The 20,983-nt window shown below is 43.3% G+C and overlaps 1 protein-coding gene across 4 annotated transcripts in view; it reads right to left on the bottom strand.

The window, feature by feature from the left end:
* Positions 1 to 20,983, bottom strand: part of PRPF40B (pre-mRNA processing factor 40 homolog B) — a 178,269-nt gene that overhangs the window by 31,162 nt on the left and 126,124 nt on the right. For 3 of the 4 annotated variants that reach the window (XM_069230521.1, XM_069230520.1, XM_069230523.1), the window contains exons 19-23: positions 17,422 to 17,531; positions 15,279 to 15,395; positions 4,634 to 4,771; positions 2,289 to 2,384; positions 1,296 to 1,382 (exon numbers count right to left, since the gene is read on the bottom strand). In XM_069230521.1, the coding sequence (XP_069086622.1) occupies positions 1,296 to 1,382; positions 2,289 to 2,384; positions 4,634 to 4,771; positions 15,279 to 15,395; positions 17,422 to 17,531 (548 nt within the window). The remainder of the gene's footprint in view (positions 1 to 1,295; positions 1,383 to 2,288; positions 2,385 to 4,633; positions 4,772 to 15,278; positions 15,396 to 17,421; positions 17,532 to 20,983) is intronic. The other variant, XM_069230522.1, reaches the window with a different exon arrangement.

The raw sequence follows: 20,983 nt of genomic DNA on the forward strand, positions 1-20,983 counted from the left end.
CCCATGGTTTAACTACCTTTTGCCATGACAATTGTCTGGGGCCAAAGTCAACATGCTATTGAGCTGAGGAGGAACTAAACAGTACATTATTGGAGTGGGTTTCGACTAATGTCATGCTTCTCCTGTAAGACATGGATGTTGACTTTGTGGTGATGGTCCATTCTCTGAATGACAGCATGATATGCAGTGTTATCTGCTTGGCCAAGTATCATTCCAGATCGAGGCTGTTTGCAGGGTCAACATTATAATCATCCCAGGCATCTTCCCTGTCCCCAGGAACATGTTGTAAGGGCCTCTTTCCTCATAAGGGCTGCCTGGGAATGGATATGAGTACACATTTCTGTCAGGAGACTCTATTGGTGGTGGAGAGGAAGGAGAATATAGCCATGGTGATGGTGGAGATGGAGGAGGTAGTACTGGTAGGTATTACCTCAGTGTGAGTAGTTTGGTTGAAGGACTTGTAACTTACTCCTTGTGCTTTTTAGGCATGGGTTGTGGTGGTTCATCGAAGGTGAGGATCCTCTGCCAGTCTTTCCTGGATGGATGCATCAGGTTCCTTTGATCTCAGCATCGGGTTAGCATTCAGTCTTGGAGGTGCTCTTGGCATTGATTTAGCCTCTGACTGAGAAGATTCAGTGCCCTTTGATTTAGAGGGTTTCATAACTGTTGAGGCTTGACTTCATTCGCTGTAACTTGGCTCGGCTTTGAATCTTTCTCTCCATGCCAAACTGAGCCCGAGGACAATGGTGGTTCACAGCCTGAGAGTTTCTTTCTGCTCTGCTCTGCTCAACATCTGACTCCTGGGCGAGCAGTGCTCTGCTTCCACGTTGGGGGGGGGGGGCTTAACCAAGGGAAGGGGGATTTTGTTCCTAGTTTTGCCACGCTGGAGTAATATTCATGCCCCTTGGTGTCTTCTAAGTTTGGGGCCCTACCAGTTTCAACGCAGAGGATGCCTTGTTTTCGTTTCTCCCTAAGAAGCACATGAGACCAACGAATGTGGGCTTGGTGTTGGCTGGGCCGGTGCAATCCCAGACGTACCTGTCTCTTCTGCTTCGAAGATGAGAGAGCGTTGTTCACTGAAAATGTTGAGGTTTCAGAGATATAAGCTTTTAAAAAGTTGCAGAGCAGGCGTGTGTTGTTCGTTGCTAACCATAACCAGCAAATTTCAGTGGTTTGTGCATTGGAGCCAGAAAGCTAACACCTTTAACAGTTTTTTTTCAGTGATACATGATTTACTGCTCTAACTATGACAGCTTGCTGGATATTCGATCCAGCAGTATGGTAATCTTGCTTACCGACTGGGAGTGTGACCGCTTGCGGTGCTGCTTCTTGGATTTCTTGGAATGTTTCTTGGCCTTGACATGACGATGCTGACATTCGTTCTGCACCCAACAGGAGAAGAGGCAGGGTTAGTGACTGACCTTGGATGTATCAGTGAAAGGTCAGACAATATTGATCAACCAGTGAGTACACCACCCTTTGAAAAAGGAGATGAAAATGTTTTATCTTTGCAACTTAATGATTTTTTTAAAAGCAGTCTTCCTGAACGTCGCAAAGGACGGGCAGAGTTGGCAATTTCACTGATATCTGCAACCAGTCATTCACATCCAGGGATACACACCGTGCTTTATATGGGACTAAAGCCTTAATAACGTTCAGAAAATATTTGTCTTCACTGCAAATCACAAGAAAACTCAACATTCTCTCATTGATTATTTTTTTAGAATCTCATTTCGATTTATTTAGCTAATTCTTTAAAGAATTAGCCAAATACATTGATATGAGGTCACGTTACATTTTCTTGAAAAAAACAAAAAACAATTTTTCTGATACAGGTGATATTAGCGATTCCTTTTGCTGTTTACGAAATGCAAAGGGTTACAAATTAAGAGTTACAAACAAATTAATAAAGTGAATTCAAAGGCAACACACCGAAAAGGTGTTTAGTCCCAAACTGTAAAATTTGGGAAACATAAATGAGAAACTTTGCAGATGCCAGAAACTACGGCAACCTGTCCAATTCTGAGGGTAAAGGTTGAAAACTACCACATCGTTCCAAGACACCTGTAAATCTGAGGTAACATCAGTAACCTTACATGCTCTAAACTCCTTTGTAATGTCTTAACAAATGAGAGTCCCCAGAAGCTCCTGGTCCAAGACGGCACCAGTGAGAGAAGCTTGGAAGCTTCCCAACAACATTCTACTTAGAGATGGAACCAATGTAAGAGGATCTACAAGACAGACAGTGCTCCCACCGAATAGCAATAGTGCCACTTATGTCTTCTCACCTCCAGTCCATGTAGAAATTCTTTATAGAGACGAATTCTTTCCGACTCTAGAGTGATTTGGTCGAAGGATGGATCTCTGATAAAGCGTTCTCGCACCTGTGAGAATAAAGAGTACGTTTGAGCTTGGTCTGAACTGGACAGTAGATTTAAAACCTTCTCACTACAAGACGAGGGAAACATTGATAAAGCAACCTCTCACTTGTGTGGACAAAACAGGCCCTAGCCTGGCCATTACTGATTTGGCTTTGAAAGGTCAGAAATGCCAGAAGCGTATCTTTATTATTTTGCTCTTCCATAAAGCATGAAGCAAGCTTTGTTGGACTTCAGATTTAAGTAAAAAGTGATATGATTGTTTCAGCAACAGACTGATATCATGGGAGGAGTCAAAATAGGGTGCAAACTCCATTATCATCACTTGTAACTTAGCAGAGGTGTGGGTTGGTTTTACAGAGTGGATTTACACTAAGCATGTGTAGAACTTCCAACTGGTACAGAAGACAAAGTGGTACTCTTACCAGTGGCTTGATTGGACAGGGTGTGAGCTACACTATGATGACTGTGGATTGGTACCAAGTGACTCTTATGTCAGGGTGCCTGGAGATGTTTACAGTTTGTTCCCACAGCTGCAATACCCCTCAGCACAGTGGGGAAAAGATTTTCACGGGCAGGTGAAAAGTTGTCAGTGTGAAGCGCTTACAAACAAATGCGGTGTTTTACACTTTAACTATTTAATAACAATAGCCTAATTTAAGTGAAAAGCATTATTAAGACAGTGGAATAGTGAAATAGCTTGATGGCAAAACAGGAGATATAAACGAATGGTCTAACCCCGATATCAAGTCCAGCGTCTGTGCCAAACTGGACTGTTTTACAGGAAATATACCCTTAGGGCACATAGCTAACAGTGTAGTTTCAGGGCATTGCCTTGCACAATATTATTTTTTGCAGACACCTTACACAGCAGCACGGGGGCAGATAGCCCGCTTGGACGCTACTAGGTCTGGTTGTAAGTTGACGTTAGTAAGACTGAAAGAGAATGGGGCATTGCTTGGTGAGTGTAGGGGACTGGTGAAGTAGGCAGAGCAAGGCTGAACTAACCATTAAGCAAAATAAGTACATGCTTAGGGCACCAAAGGAAGGAGGCATCACAGATGTTTTCCATTGCTGGATTTACCATTGACCATATGGTGCAAAACTGCAAATGGTGCAGCTGAACCAGGTTCCATAAAAAGGGGCTCCCAAAATAAATAAATAAATTACATACATATATGTACCATTCTAAACATCTTTCCTTAAAAATTTAGAAGCATTAGAATGTAAAGCTGAAGACCAGTCACAAAAGGGAGACACTAGAAGAGAAGCAAATAAGATACAAGACCTAGAATTAGTTTTTATGTTGAATTTTTCGAGTGAGACTCCAGAATTTTCATATAGTATGCCAAGTTCTGCAGAATGTGAACTTAAAAACATGCGCAGATCTGTATGGATCATTGGCTGACCACCTGTGCTCTACAGGACATTAACTTGCAAGATATGAAGCAGCTACAAAGGAAATGCTACCAGATGTTGAATACAAGGCAGTTCAAACTTGTAAATGTATCAGAAAGAAGCTATCCAATGACGGAGATGCCGCGCCAGAAGTATATCTGAATGCCAGCTAGAAAATTTGTATCAGCACTAACACTAACTTCTCAGCTGAGCTTCAGCAGTTTTACTCATATGTGCGTCATAAGTTCAGCGCAACAAAAAATGTAAAAACATGATTCAGTCATAGTGAACTTTATAAAATAATTGGAGAAGACAATATTGAGTGAACCTTTCTAAATATAGACTTTTGCTTTCGTATACTTTAAACATTAATGGTCACAAATTACTCAGCTAAGGGTTTATTTTCTCAGTTGAAGTATATTAAGAATCCCAACAGAACTACTATGCAGCAAGGCAGGCTGGGTGCCTTATCTCTACCAAGTATAGAAGCAGATGTTTTACATAAGGTTAGTTTTGAGGATCTGATCAAAGACTTTGCAATTAGAAAAAGTAGGAGAAAACTTTTCAAATATAAAGTGAAAGTATACAAAAATAAACATTACTTTTCCATCTTACTGTAAGTTTTGTTCCATTTCGAAAAATAAAAAGTTATTTTATGGTTTAATATTGTTTATATTTTGAATTAGATATATATGGGGGCACCAAAATCTTTTAAGTGCTTAGGGCTTCTAAAGGTCAGAGAGTCCAATGAAGGATGTAATGTTTGGTTGTTTGCTCTCAGTCAGGGTCTGGGTGCTTGAAATAAGGGCATTGCTGGGAGCAGGGGGTAGAGTTTTGAGGACAATAAGAGCTCTCACATCCTCCCAGTTGGAGCTGGGTTCCAGGGACGGCACCACCTGCTTCAGCATGGTCTTGAATGCAGCCTCTCGCCTCCGAAGTTTGCGGGCCTCATCCTTTTCACGTTCTCGCTCTCGGGCTTCAGCTTTCTCCAGCAACTAAGAAATGATGACGAGCTGTTAATACCCAATCTCAGCACAGTGCTCAGCACCATCCTCCAGCTATAATGCTTATAGTCCCATGTCCGCATTACAGGCCTCTGCCCTCAATGGTTCTCTTAGCATCACAACTCTTGGAGCTCCTCTAATGAGCAGTCTGGCTCCAATCGCTGTATCATTCCAAAATGACAACTCTGTGGTCTTCCAACAGTCAGTCTACCCCTCACCCCATTCAGTACATTCTTAGCATTACAACACTGCTCGGTCACTGATCACTATACTCCCTTGCACTATGTAATCACAACTGTCTGTGCTCTCCCCTGTAAGCAATGAATTCACCTGATCCTGTATGATCTTGTAAACCCATGTCTATAATCCTGCACCACTACTGTGGCCACTCATCCAACCCTCGATTGTATCAATTTTACAACGTTTTTACCCTCAAAATGTCACTGTGTGCCTAACCGACCTGGCAGTATCTCAATATTGCACTTCTCTGATGCCAATGGCATCTGTGCTCCCTTTTCTATCCCTGTAGTATCTCAGTATTACAACTTTGTGGACACCAATAGCAACTAGGTTGTTCCAGCACAATCTTAATATGTTATCAGTATAGGCTAAAGGGACCATTTTTACAATTCAGATACATAGAAAGGTGTGCACCAGGCATGTGTATAAAAGGCAAAGAGGAGGGTGATTGGATCCATGTGTTGGTTGGATGACCCACTATTGCTTCTTTTTTCCATTGGGAGATCTTTAAAAATGCAGGGCATGCAGGGTATAAATGAATCAGATCCATATTCTTGTTGATAATGGGGGAATCCCAGGATATGGAAGACTTGGGGAGGCAGCGGAGGAATCTTGCTTAATTCACTTGTTAATTTCAGTTGCAAGACACTATATAATAATTTGGGTGTTCTTCTGAATCCCCAATTTTATGAAATAATGTGAGAAATGCAACACAGGCATCTCCTCGAAAACATAGTTTATGCATGGCAAGGTCATTCAAATACAAAATAAACTATTTGGTGCCTGACTGATAGTATATTTGGCATGATTGCTTTTAATAATAATTTGATTTGATGAGGGGAGGTTGTCTATTGCGGGCTATTATTTATATTGTTTTAACTGACTAGTGTGGAAGGTGCCATAGGAGTATCCTAGATAGTGCACAGAGTTTTTAATATTGATTGAGTTTCTATGTGTTTGTTAACAGGGCAGCCAGCTTAGGTGGCACTTTCTTCTAAGGGTGGTCTTGCTCAGTAGCTACAGGCCCGAGCACAGGAGTATTCACCCCTCCATTATCTAATCCATGCTGCTGAGGCTCTGTGCCATATACAAGTGCAGGCAATTTCTCGTGTTCTTTTCTTCCCATTTCAGACTGAAACTTTTTTAAATTAGCATTTTTGTATTTGCTTTCATAGTTTTTAACAATTGCGTTTATAGAAATGTCTTGATTTTGTTTTATGTGGGGAAGTTGATTATTTGAGGGGACATCACTTACTGTGTTTCAACTGACTACTGCACGAGACATCACGTGCATCCTAGAAAGTTTGGAGTTGATAATACTGACCACATTTTTAGGTGTTTGCTAATGTGGTTGCCATCTTAGGTTGTGCTTTTCTTCTAACGGTAGTCAGTGGCATTGCTGTGGAGCTACAGCTCCGCAAATGTGCAAAATTTGCCTCCATTATTTAAAGAACCCTGCCGGTGGTGTGCTTTAAAGGCAGGCTAGTCAGTGGCCAGCCACAACCAGCCGGGACAAGGTGCCCACCACTATACTGGTCTCTCTTATTCATCTCAGAAACAGAAATATCTGCAAATACCTAGAGCCACATGTCGCCACATAAGTTGCTCTCCATAAGAAACAATGGCAAACTCGACTTTCTTCTCTCATGACAACAATCTTTTCTCAGTGCAGTTTTTACTTACACATACGCTGATAAACTCAATTTTGCTTACTAAATAAATGATTTTTGACGATCACGACTACTGAGCAGGCAATTAATTGGATGCCCTTAAGTTCAAATATTTATTCATTTTGCTAAGTATATCTCAAAATATCCACAGACCAACACATACCAAAGAAGACATTCTGGACCAGAATTTCACTGCTAACACTGACATAATGAAAATGTCACTTACCCAGTGTACATCTGTTCGTGGCATCAGTCGCTGGAGATTCACATGTTCTGCATAGCTCGCCATCTGGTGTTGGGTCGGAGTGTTACAAGTTGTTTTTCTTCGAAGAAGTCTTTCGAGTCACGGGACCGAGTGACTCCTCCTTCTGTCTCCATTGCGCATGGGCGTCGACTCCATCTTCGATTGTTTTCCCCGCAGAGGGTGAGGTAGGAGTTGTGTTGTAGTAATAGTGCCCATGCAATGGAGTGATTAAGTATGTACCTATTTAAGGTTAAAATAATATATATACAAATGTACAAAGTTGAAGCTAACTTCCAAACTGCTACAGGCTCCCGGGGAGGTGGGTGGGCACATGTGAATCTCCAGCGACTGATGCCACGAACAGATGTACACTGGGTAAGTGACATTTTCAGTTCGATGGCATCTGTCGCTGTAGATACACATGTTCTGCATAGACTAGTAAGCAGTTATCTCCCCAAAAGCGGTGGCTCAGCCTGTAGGAATGGAAGTGGTTTGAAATAATGTTCTTAACACGGCTTGACCTACTGTGGCTTGCTGTGCGGATAACACGTCTACACAGTAGTGCTTGGTGAACGTGTGTGGCGTAGACCATGTGGCTGCCTTACATATTTCTTGCATTGGGATGTTTCCTAGAAAGGCCATGGTAGCACCTTTTTTTCTGGTTGAGTGTGCCCTTGGTGTAATGGGCAGTTGTCGTTTTGCTTTAAGGTAGCAGATTTGGATGCATTTAACTATCCATCTGGCTATACCTTGTTTTGATATTGGGTTTCCTGCATGAGGTTTTTGGAATGCAATAAATAGTTGTTTAGTCTTTCTGATGTTTTTCGTTCTGTCAATGTAGTACATTAATGCTCTTTTGACATCTAATGTATGTAGTGCCCTCTCAGCTACGGAATCTGGCTGTGGGAAGAACACTGGTAGTTCCACTGTTTGATTTAGGTGGAACGGTGAAATAACCTTTGGTAAAAATTTAGGATTAGTCCTTAGGACGACTTTATTTTTGTGTAGTTGTATAAAAGGTTCTTGTATTGTAAACGCCTGAATTTCGCTTACTCTTCTTAGAGATGTAATGGCGATGAGAAATGCAACCTTCCAGGTTAGGAACTGTATTTCGCAAGAGTGCATGGGTTCAAAAGGTGGACCCATGAGTCTTGTTAAGACAACATTTAAGTTCCATGAAGGAACCGGTGGTGTTCTTGGTGGTATAATTCTTCTAAGGCCTTCTATGAATGCTTTAATGACTGGTATCCTATATAGGGAAGTTGAATAGGTAGTCTGCAGGTATGCAGATACTGCCGCAAGGTGTATTTTAATGGAAGAGAAGGCTAGGTTAGATTTTTGTAAGTGAAGCAAGTAACCCACTATGTCCTTTGGAGTTGCGTGTAAAGGTTGGATCTGATTATGATGGCAGTAGCAGACAAACCTCTTCCATTTACTTGCATAGCAGTGCCTAGTGGACGGCCTTCTGGCTTGTTTTATGACGTCCATACATTCTTGGGTAAGTTGTAAGTGTCCGAATTCTAGGATTTCAGGAGCCAGATTGCTAGATTCAGCGATGCTGGATCTGGATGTCTGATCTGTTGGTTGTGTTGTGTTAACAGATCCGGCCTGTTGGGCAATTTGATGTGGGGTACTACTGATAGGTCTAGCAGTGTTGTGTACCAGGGTTGCCTTGCCCAAGTTGGTGCTATTAAAATGAGTTTGAGTTTGTTTTGACTCAATTTGTTTACTAGATAAAGAAGGAGAGGGAGAGGAGGAAAAGCGTAGGCAAATATCCCTGACCAGTTCATCCATAGGGCATTGCCTTGGGACTGCCTGTGTGGGTATCTGGATGCGAAGTTTTGGCATTTTGCGTTCTCTCTTGTTGCAAACAAGTCTATTTGAGGTGTTCCCCAGAGTCTGAAGTAAGTGTTTAGAATTTGGGGGTGAATTTCCCATTCGTGGACCTGTTGGTGATCTCGAGAGAGATTGTCTGCAAGTTGATTCTGGATCCCTGGAATAAACTGCGCTATTAGGCGAATGTGGTTGTGAATTGCCCATCGCCATATCTTCTGTGCTAGATGGCTCAACTGCGTTGAGTGTGTGTCCCCCTGTTTGTTTAGGTAATACATTGTTGTCATGTTGTCTGTTTTGACAAGAATGTATTTGTGAGTTATAATTGGTTGGAAAGCCCTTAATGCTTGAAAAACTGCTAGCATTTCTAGGTGATTTATATGCAGTTTTGTTTGATGTACGTTCCATTGTCCTTGTATGCTGTGTTGATCGAGGTGTGCTCCCCACCCTGTCATGGAAGCATCTGTTGTTATTACGTATTGTGGCACTGGGTCTTGGAATGGCCGCCCTTTGTTTAAATTTATACTGTTCCACCATAGAAGCGAGAGGTAAGTTTGGCGGTCTATTAACACCAGATCTAGAAGGTGACCCTGTGCTTGTGACCATTGTGATGCTAGGCACTGTTGTAAGGGCCTCATGTGTAGTCTTGCGTTCGGGACAATGGCTATGCATGAAGACATCATGCCTAGGAGTTGTAATATCATCTTTGCTTGTATTGTTTGTGTTGGATACATGCGTTGTATGATCTTGTTGAAATTTTGAATTCTTTGTGGACTTGGAGTGGCTACACCTTTTGTTGTGCCTATTATGGCTCCCAGGTATTGTTGTACTTTGCACGGCAAAATGTTGGATTTTGCAAAGTTGACGGTGAAACCTAGTTTGTAGAGGGTTTGTATGATTTGATTTGTGTGTTGTAAGCACTTTGTTAGTGAATTGGTTTTGATTAGCCAGTCGTCTAGATACGGGAATACATGTATTTGCTGCCTTCTGATATGTGCAGCCACTACTGCTAGACATTTTGTAAAGACTCTTGGTGCGGTTGTTAAACCAAAAGGCAATACTTTGAATTGGTAATGTATTCCTTTGAATACGAACCGTAGGTATTTCCTGTGCGACGGATGTATTGGTATATGGAAATACGCGTCTTTGAGGTCTAAGGTTGTCATGTAGTCCTGTAGTTTTAGCAATGGTAACACTTCTTGTAGCGTGACCATGTGAAAGTGGACTGATTTAATGTAGGTGTTTAGTATTCTGAGGTCTAGGATTGGTCTCAGTGTTTTGTCCTTTTTTGGTATTAAGAAGTACAGTGAATAGACTCCTGTGTTTGTCTGTGTGATTGGTACTAATTCGATTGCATTCTTTTGCAATAGTGCTTGAACTTCTATTTCCAGAAGTTCGGAATGTTGTTTTGATAAATTCTGTGCTTTTGGTGGTATGTTTGGAGGGAATTGTAGGAATTCTATGCAATAACCATGTTGGACAATTGCTAAGACCCAAGTGTCTGTAGTTATTTCCTCCCATGCTTTGTAATAATTACCTATTCTTCCCCCCACTGGTGTTGTGTGGAGGGGGTGAGTGACATCTGAGTCACTGCTTGGTTGTAGGGGTTTTGGGGCTTTGAAATTTTCCTCTATTCCTAGGGAATTGCCCTCCTCTGTATTGGCCCCGAAAGCCTCCCCTGTACTGTCCCTGGTAGCTGGACGGTATTGCCTGCGAGGTGCTGGCTTGTGTGGCCTGACCCCGAAACCCCCCACTAAAGGGTGTCTTGCGGAAGGTGCTGTAGGTTCCTCTGCTCTGCGGGGAGTAGAGTGCGCCCATGGCTTTAGCAGTGTCAGTGTCTTTTTTAAGTTTTTCGATTGCCGTGTCCACTTCTGGTCCGAACAGTTGTTTTTCGTTGAATGGCATATTGAGCACTGCCTGCTGTATCTCTGGTTTGAACCCAGACGTTCTTAGCCATGCATGCCTTCTAATGGTCACAGATGTATTAATTGCAGCTGTGTCTGCAGCGTCCATAGAAGATCGTATCTGGTTATTTGATATGTTCTGTCCTTCCTCAACCACCTGCTTTGCCCTCTTTTGTAGTTCCTTGGGAAGATGCTCGATGAGGTGTTGCATCTCATCCCAATGGGCTCTGTCATAGCGCGCAAGTAGTGCTTGAGAGTTAGCGATGCGCCACTGGTTTGCAGCTTGTACTGCGACTCTTTTCCCAGCTGCATCGAACTTGCGGCTCTCTTTATCTGGGGGTGGTGCATCCCCAGATGTGTGGGAGTTGGCTCTTTTCCGAGCTGCTCCTACTACGACAGAATCTGGTGGCAGCTGTGTGGTGATGAAAACAGGAAATAGGAGGTGCCTTATACTTCTTTTCCACCCTTGGCGTTATTGCCCTACTTTTGACCGGCTCCTTGAATATTTCCTTTGCGTGCCGAAGCATACCTGGCAGCATAGGCAGGCTTTGGTAGGAGCTGTGGGTGGAGGAGAGGGTGTTGAATAAAAAGTCATCCTCGACTTGTTCCGAGTGGAGGTTTACGTTGTGGAATTGTGCTGCTCTAGCCACCACTTGAGAGTATGCTGAGCTGTCTTCTGGTGGTGAGGGCTTTGTCGGATATGCCTCCGGACTGTTGTCCGACACTGGGGCGTCATATAAGTCCCAAGCGTCTTGATCCTGGTCACCTTGGCTCATGGTGGTGTGAGCCGGGGAACGTGACGGAGTTTGCGCTGGTGAGACGTTAATTACAGGTGGAGGAGAGGGTGGCGGAGTCACCTTTTTCACCATTTTTGTTTGTGGCGCCTGGTCTGTTTGAAACTCCAGTCTCCTTTTTCTCCTAATAGGGGGAAGGGTGCTTATTCTTCCTGTTCCCTGCTGTATGAAAATACGTTTTTGCGTATGGTCCACTTCGGTGGATTGCAGCTCTTCCTCAAACCTATGCTTTCGCATCTGAGAGGACAGTGATTGTTCCTCTGTATAAGAGCATGGACCTGGGTCGGTTACGGGTTGTTTCGGCACCGAAACCCTGCCTGTATTTCTTTTCGGCTCCGAGGTGGCTTTTTTCTTTTTTGGAGTCGAAACCTCTCGGCGTCGATCTTTGTCGGTGCCGCTGTCTCGGCGTCGAGCCGCTTCTACACCGCCATCTCGGTGTCGTTGCTTTTCTCCAGCACTTTCTCGATCCCGAGAAGGCTGCGTGCCGGTGTCTCGACCGGAGTCGGACGATCTCGCCACTGTCTTGGCCTTTTTCGGTGCCGATGGTCGGTCACCGAATATATGGGTGGAGCCATGGCCTGGTGGCAGTGGCGTCCCCTGGGCCTTGTCACTTTTCTTCTGTGTTGTTTTCGACGTCTTACTCACGGTTCTTTGATCGTCGAATTCCTCGGAGTCCGATTCGTGGATCGAAAAGGCTTCTTCTTCCTCTTGTTCCTCGAACTCTCGGTGCGCTGTCGGCGTGGACGCCACCTGAAGTCTCCTGGCTCGACGGTCACGGAGTGTCTTTCGGGACCGGAACGCACGACAGGCCTCGCAAGTCTCTTCACTGTGCTCAGGCGACAGGCACAGGTTACAGACCAAATGTTGGTCTGTATACGGGTATTTGTTGTGGCATTTGGGACAAAACGGAACGGGGTCCGTTCCATCGACGTTGTTCGACACGCGGTCGGGCCGACCAGGCCCCGACGGGGGATCGAAAACTACCCCGAAGGGCACCGGAGCACGTCGATCTTCGATGCGGTGTTGACTCTAACTACGCCGATCCCGAACGCAACAATACCGACGAAAATCTTCCGATATTAACTAACTTTCCGTTCCGAAACTCGGAGCGACAGGAACACGTCCGAACCCGATGGCGGAAAGAAAACAATCGAAGATGGAGTCGACGCCCATGCGCAATGGAGACAGAAGGAGGAGTCAATCGGTCCCGTGACTCGAAAGACTTCTTCGAAGAAAAAAAACTTGTAACACTCCGACCCAACACCAGATGGCGAGCTATGCAGAACATGTCTATCTACAGCGACAGATGCCATCGAACATAATCTTCTGATAATCTTCAGATTGTTCTTTGTATATAATCGGACCATTCTATCATTAAAGCTTGACTTTCTCTCCCTAATACAAATGGTATTATTAGAACAACAAACTTTTATCAATCAATGGAATAAAGCCAATACAGACACGTTTATTAAAACCTAAGATAACTATTACACTCCATCTAGTTGTGTTCATGACCTTCAATAATCTCTAAAGTCATAACTAATCATAGAAAATCCAATTCATGGTACCTCTAGGAATTGAGAGAGGCCAAAATAAAACTGCGACAGAATGAAAGTGAAGAAAAATGGGAGCCAAACTAGAATATAAAAGATAAACGACAAATTATAAGCATCAAATTTTCAATGCTAAACAAACTATTCATGCATAATCACCACCACAAAAAAACTCTAAAGCAATCTTCTAAATAGTACATGAATTGCCCTACATGTTTCGAACCTCGCAAGAGATTCTGAAGTACTCAGATCTCATTTAAATGAATTACTTCGCTGGTAAAATGTTTCTTTTAAGAGAGAAGGAACTGAGGGACTGATTTAGAGTTTGGCAGACAAGTTACTCCGTCACAAACATGACGGATATCCCGTCCGCCATATTACAATTCCCATAGCGTATAATGGGATCGTAATACGGCAGACGGTATAACCATCATATTTGTGACGGAATACCCTAAGCTGCCAAACTCCTAATCAGGCCCACAGTCAGTTCCCTTTAGGCATCATTTCCATGACAAGATCCTTACAAACTTTTCAGTGCTAGCATGATCTTTCTTTAGCCTTTTAGTATCTAAAATTAGGCTCCCCTCTGGATACTTGTCCAGGTCAATTCCTCAAACAAATCAACAATACAATCCTAAAACCGGTGTCTGCCTATCTAGCTCCTCATTGGTACATGGAGTACCTCAGTCATTAAAATGAGCCACAGTCATCACAATAAATAGGGCTCAGATCACTTTATTCTGCAAAAAAATCACCCAATGTTAATATTACCAGCAGGACCTAAAATCCTGCAAAATTACATTGCAAAGCATCTTTGAAACCATCTTAAATACACTAATTTTGTAGGCAACTCAAAAGCTGGCATAGGTCCAGCACTTAGGGGGTTATTACAACTTTGGAGGAGGTGTTAATCCGTCCCAAAAGTGACGGTAAAGTGACGGATATACCACCAGCCGTATTTCAAGTTCCATAGGATATAATGGACTCGTAATACGGTTGGTGGTATATCCGTCACTTTACCGTCACTTTTGGGACGGATTAACACCTCCTCCAAAGTTGTAATAACCCCCTTAGTTCTGAATCAGTTCTCTTCGCTATAATGGTTGACTTAAAATTCAATAAAAATAGGACAGGTAGCAGTATCTTCTTGGTATGCTCGGCCAATCTGTGGAGCTCCCTATGGATGCCACCCTCCCTAAAAATACCCTTAATGCTTTGGGAGGTTCCCTTGAAACTTTACTTTTTTGCCATGCTGTAGCTCCTTCTTAAACTCTCTGATCTCAACTGTCTTAGCGCCAAGAAACCTACGGCGGTCATGTGTTTTGCACATATTACAACTTTCTGCTTCCTCAGTGGTGAATTTAACCCTCATTCAACCATGTAGTTGTTCGGTTTTACAATAGTGTACACCACTTAGGCTCACTTTGCTCCTTATCCAACCCAGTAGTATGTCAGTATTGCTACTCTCTCCATCACTTGATAATCTCTGTGGCAAGTAACGACGGCCTGGGTCCTAACTCCCTGAATGTCTTTAGAAGTAAAAGGCACCTTGTACGATTCTGTGGCCCATCTGGTAAAATAACTGCCTCTGTGTCGAGGCAGCATCACATGAACCAGACAAGCCGAACTACTATCATCCTCTCCTTCTGCCTTTTTTTTTTCTCCTAACCTAGGCCTGGAATAGGCACGTCTTTTGGGACCCCTCTAAAAGTGGGTAGACTGTATGGTTCAGGCCAGTGTGGAGATGCTAGGGATGCAAATGCATGACCGTGTTTGTTCTCACACTTTTGTCCGAACCACTTGTGTATGCTGTCTGGTCTATCTTGACCACAAATGCACAACATCAATACACTTCCTACGAAGGCTACACTTCAATTGCACACGTTATTACGATTAATACAACAGCATCTAATGCTCAAGCATTCGATCTCTCCCTCTTATCTTCATTCAAATTGCCACCAGGCTTTGCGTGCTCCTGCATGATACCAAAATGCTACATATCTCAGCCATGTGGCAGATACACATACTCTTTCCATGGTGTGGTGTGTTACCATTCTGGAAATGTGCTTTGGCACCTGGTTACAAGTATGAAGCTCCACATAATACAATTACAATACAGTTATCACAGCTCCTGCTTTAGCTCCTTCCTCAACCACAAACTCCAACTACTGTTGGCGCCCCCTCCTCCCTTCTTTGTCCCCTATTCTGTCTCCACCTTCAGGCTGCTCCTGTCCATGTGGCCTCTTCCAGCTGAGCTTACACTGTTAAATGTGAGTTTAATGTTCCCGGCATCCAGCGCAGCCGCCCGCTTGTCAAAGCTGATGATATGTGCAAAATCCTCAAACGTTGTGTTCACCTCTACACCAAAGTTGCGGTCCTACAAAGGTAAAGATAAAGGGAGATGCTTTCAGAGGTGGCTCCAAGCAGGCTTTCCAAATAGGAGGATACTGATAGCAAAAAGATCAAAGGGACAGTCTGAAGCAGAAGGAGGTGGTATGTGTGCCAGAAGAGGAGTATGAGTGGGTAGAAGGTGGTACCAAAGGCAGAAAGGTACAGGGTGGGACAGCTGAGGACAGGTGAAGTGTGTATTAGAGGCAGAAGAAGGAAAGGAGTTATTGCAGAAGGAGGTTTGATTGGGCTGAAGATGAGATAGGAGAGAATATAGCTTCTGGGGGTGCAGGGAAATGTGTTACCCTTGGGAGTATTGGGATTAAGAATAGGAAGTATAGTTGCAGAAAGAGCGTGGCGTTGGAGGCAGAAGGTGAGATATATTAAAGACTGCAGTTGCGGAAAGGAGAGGCTATGGGCCTCTGTTCAAGAAAAGCTTGCAATTGCTACTTGTGATTTAGAATTAAAACGTTTTAAGTGGAATAGTCTTGCCCAGGAAAAGCCACCAACACAAAACCTCATTTTAACTGGGTTAACTCGCCTGACTTGAGCAAGCATATATTACCACATCTTTGTTTGATCAAAAGTACTTCATAGTTTTATGTGGTACATCAGCTTGTTTCTTCTGTTGATAGCACGCTTGGATCAAAAACGCCTGGGATCCTCCTCTTGCGTGTCCTGTGATCTATAATGTTAGTATCTCGGGCACAAATCAAGGAAATTAAGTAGAAGACACTGGGACAAATTGGGAGACTCGAGTCCTGTGTGATGATATATTAACTCTGTGAGGAGATGATCTACCATACCGTGTAACCATACTAACCAAGACTTATGATTTTCAAATGATTGGATAAAAAAAGATAAATAAAGGCCTTTGGTTATGGATAGATTCTATAAGAGAAGCTGCTAAGAAGAAAGCTACTTACCAACTAATAGCCCGGTTTTAACATCTAAATTCACTTTAGTGCAGTCTAACATTTGAGCTCATCTCAGCTGATTGTAGAGATTTTCTTGAGTGTGGTGAAAGAGGAATCTATATTGTCAAATTCTCAAAATTACTAATTTTTGTTAGTCCTATCTTAAGGTAGGGCTTGCTTTATGTCGGTCAGGCAGATTCTGTTATCATGTATTGGTTTAATGTAGAAACCTTTAGTTCTTAAATCAATATTGCTTTACAGATGTGTTCTGCCTCTACTTTGTACTATACTCCTTTAACCAATGAAGCAAAATGTTAATAAGGGTGTAAATTACATTGCAATGTAAAACGATGGTTTGTTACAGTCTTAACCTGGAAAACCAGTGTATTTCCATCTGAAGAGCTATAAGAGCAGTATGGCTCTGGTGAGTAGGAAATATTGGCTGCAAATGTTCATAGCGTGGACACTGATTTTGTGAACATTTGAGGTCACAGACAGATATTTCTGAGTCCGATCAACAACACTGACGAAAGGTCCTACCAGGCCTTGATATTCCTGATGCTAAAAGATGTAGTGCATAGTGTCAAACAAAGGAAGTTAAATCTAATGAAGTGTGTGCTCTTGGTCAATGACACAGACCCAACGTTCAGCGATACAGACTGATGAGCACTCAAATGAAGAATGAGAGTCAGCAGAAGAAGTACATTTGGTGGGTTATCTAAATGGTAATTGGTACGAGTGGGAAGTAAGAGGGGACAGTAGAGAGCAAAAGAGGTGTTAGGTGTCTGAGAATAACCCAGAGTAGGTGAGGAAGCAGTTGAAGGCAAGAAAGGGATTGCAAAGGTGGGAAAGGACAGTCTGAGTGGGGCAGATGGTGGAAAATGAGTGGTTAGTCACAGGGGAGGGGAGAGTCGAGGGTAGGAAAGGAGCAGAAGGTGCAGGAAGACAGAGCACTTTGGTACGCCGGAGGGACAGCCGGGTGAGAAATGAAGTACCTGTGTGCAGGAGTACCACAGCTGGGTGTGGAATAGAGAGCATTCACATTCAAGAAAGTTATAATTTGCAGCTTTTATATCAAAAAGTTATCCTTGTTCTTACTTTTAAAATGTCTTTGACAATCTTCTTTTCGTCATGGAAGCGAGCCTTCAGATCTTCAACGTAGAACTTGAACAGGTCAAGAGGGGTGGAGCCTGTGAGAAAGGAAAATGCTAGAACGGCTGTTAGTCTTTACCAATCCATGAGAGTGCGTTTGACACTGAGGGGAACGGTATGAGGAGCGAAAAGGGAGAGACACTATTGAGAAAGTCTGAGACAGTGTGGTGCTAGAAGGGAAAGTCAAGGACAGTAAGAGAGGGATGGATGGGTTGAGTGAGAGTGATGAAATGGGAGCGGAAGTAAGTAACAGACTGACGGGGAGGGCTCGTGACGGAGACAGTATGAAGGAGATGATTGAGAAGGAAGTGTCAAGAACCGGAGAGTTAAGTGGAATGGTGTGGAGAGAGAAAAATAAAAGATGTCTGCCTGGAAAACCAGCCCCTGCCCTTCTCTGCCACTGTTTCATGTTGCTGGATGTTTATGCACCTCTTCCTCCAGAACTGACAGATCTAGGCGTAAGTTACTAAATGAAGGGCCTTTTGAATTTTCTGTCACCTATGAGGACAGTACAGGAGATGTGAGGAGATAGACACCTGTCATTGCAACTTTTTGTAATCCATTCCCCCAGTGAGAACATCAATGACTTTGGGAACATTAGGGCGGTGTGGGGGCGGGTGCTCTCTCAGAGCACCTGCTTGAAAGACGCACATAATTTTGTGGTGAGATGAGCCGTGGATTGTGCATTGGAGCCTTACAGCAGCCTATCTGCACTTGCGAATGCAGCAGAAGCACTAATAATTCCTGCGTCTATTAGTTTCTTCTAATTGGAGCTGCATTCTGTAATTTTTAGAGGAGCCACCTTTTGTTTGTCAGGTCTGAACGATGCTATAGATCTTTCGAAAAAATACCTGCAGATTGCTGTTGAACCTTCTGCAAAAATTAGGTTGTACATGGAAAAAAAAACTAAAATCCACTTTCTGCAGAATACTTCCTCTGCAAAAACAGGATAGTCCTTTCCACTAAGCTACAGCATTTCAGTGGCTGATCCTACAACTAATGGCAGAGATGAGCTAAAAAGTAATGCAATATGAATGTGATACACAAAAATAAAACTATCTCTGTAGAATAAATTTTTTGGACCATCCCACTAGATGAGGACTAATGCACAGCATGCGAATCCAAAATCGTTTGAAGTGGAAAACTAGCAGTGAATCGGGTACTGGGTTAGAAATGCATGCAGTTCACAAAATTGCACCATGTGAAGCTGCAAAAATCAAACACAAAATGTATCAAATGCACATAGTGATTCACAAAAGTAAACTTCACAACTTGTGATTTGCAAGGAAGATGCAGGATCAAAAGGATATCCCTTCTTATGAATCACAAGGATCTGTGTCAATACTTTGATACCAACAAGGGAGTTTTATCTATGTGCAAAGTGGAAGCTGTTCATGATGGACTGCTTCCACTGTGAAAGTGGTTCAATGCTTTGGCAGGGGTAGTAAGCGCTATATAAGGAATATGTTATCTACCCTGTAAGCATCCGTCTGTGACATGCAGTGCAGTGATTCACATGTTCTGCATACTCCTGCAATCTAGTGTTGGGCTTGGTTGTGAACAACCTGTTTTTCTTTGAAGAGGTCATTCAAGTCTTCAGGTTTGCTGACTTCTCCTATGACTGGTAATGCACATTGGGCATCGGCTCCATTGTTAGACTGTTTTCCACACCGAGGGTGAAGATATAGATGGTGCATAGAACAAAGAAAGAGAAGACCATGGAAAAAAGGAAAAGACCTCTGCAACAACCAGAGGTTCTGGGCAGGAGGGTGAGCGCATGTAAAGCTACAGCACTACATGTCACAAACAGGTGCTTACAGGGTAAGTAAAATATTCTGTTAGTGGCATGTGTAGTTGTAGATACACATGCTCTACATAGACTGTAAAACAGTTTTCTCCTTAGTGGTGGCTAGCTGAGGATGATGCAGAAGACTGAAAAAGCGTATGTAAAACAGCCTGGTCAAACTTTGCTTGTTGGTGAGCTAAGACACTCATGCAGTAGTGCTTAGCGAATGTGTGTGCAGGTGACCAAGTAGCTATTTTACGGATGTCAGCTAGGGGTATGTTGCCAAGGAAGACCATCAAGACCCCCTTCTTGCAGGAAGAGTGGGGACTGGGTGAGGCAGTCAATTGTCTTTTGACTTTAGTTTAGCAAGTTTGAATACACCTGAGCCATCTGGGTATGCCTGCCTTAGAATGAGCGTGGCCTTGGTGTGATTAAGTGAAGGTAACAAAGAGTTGTTGAGTTTTCCAAAATGGCTTGGTCCTGTCAATGTAGTACATAAGGGCCCGTTTGACACCTAGTTTGTAGAAGGACTTTTTTGTGCTACTGAGTCTGGCTGTGAGAAAAACACTGAAAGCTCAACGATCTGATTAAGGTGGAAGGGAGATACTGTCTGAGGCAGAAACTGTTATGGGCTTGGAAGAAAGGTTCTTTTAGGGAAAGAACTTGAAGTTTACTCACATGCCTTAAAGATGTAATGGCAAAGAAGAAGGCAACCTTCCAAGACCGGAACAAGAGGGGGCAGAAGTGGAGGGGCTCAAAAGGACAACCCATCAGTTGAGTTAGGACTATGTTGAGGTTCCAAGCAGGGGCTGGAGGCACTCTGGCAGGATAACTTGTTTGAGTCGTTCCATGAAAGCTTTGATGACAGGGACCCTGAATAAAGAAGAGTGTTCCCTGTTTTGTATATAAGCTGCAACTGCAGACGAGTGGAGATGGGAAGAAGTGTAGACAAGGCGTGATGTTTGAAGATGAAGCAGATAAACTATGGGCCTGGTTTAGAACTCCGGATTTAGATTTCAGCAGATGGGATATTCGTCACCATTGTGACGGAGTGACCCATCTGCTGAGTTTGAAATTAGGCCCCATTTCTTGGACTGCTAGTTTCAGCAGATCAATGCATTTGGGAAGGCAGTAATGGACAAACCATTTCCACTTTCCGCATAACAGGCCTGTGTAGTGGACATATGAACCTCTTTTAGGATGGACATGCATTCTAAGGGCACTTTGAGGTAGCCAAACACTAAGACCTCAGAAGCTAAATTGCAAGATTGAGCTGCCAGGGGTTTAGATGCCTGACTGTGGCTTGGTTCTCTTTTAGAAGGTCGAACCAGTTGGGCAGTTTCTCATGTGGAACTACAGATAAGTCAAGAAGAGTCGTAAACCAGGGTTGTTTAGTCTAGGTAGTAGCTACCAAGACAAGGGTGAGGAACATTTGACAAAGCTTCTGAACCATGTACGGAAGAAGTCATAGAGGCGGAAAAGCACAGGCAAATATTCCTGAGTAATTCACCAAAACTGAATTGCCGTTGGACTATGAGTCTCACATGCCATGAATGGTCATATCGTGCAGATTCGCCCCAAAACTTGGGGGTGGTTCAGTTGTGATGGTCACCTGCCAGATGGGTCTAGAAAAGGCTGGCCCTGCAACAGATTATTGCTGTTTCACCACTGCAGAGTGCGATGGGTGCTGGCCATCACCAACAACAGATCTTTCCAGTGACA

The sequence above is a fragment of the Pleurodeles waltl genome, chromosome 4_2, assembly GCF_031143425.1.
Source record: "Pleurodeles waltl isolate 20211129_DDA chromosome 4_2, aPleWal1.hap1.20221129, whole genome shotgun sequence".
Classification (NCBI taxonomy): Eukaryota; Metazoa; Chordata; class Amphibia; order Caudata; family Salamandridae; genus Pleurodeles; species Pleurodeles waltl.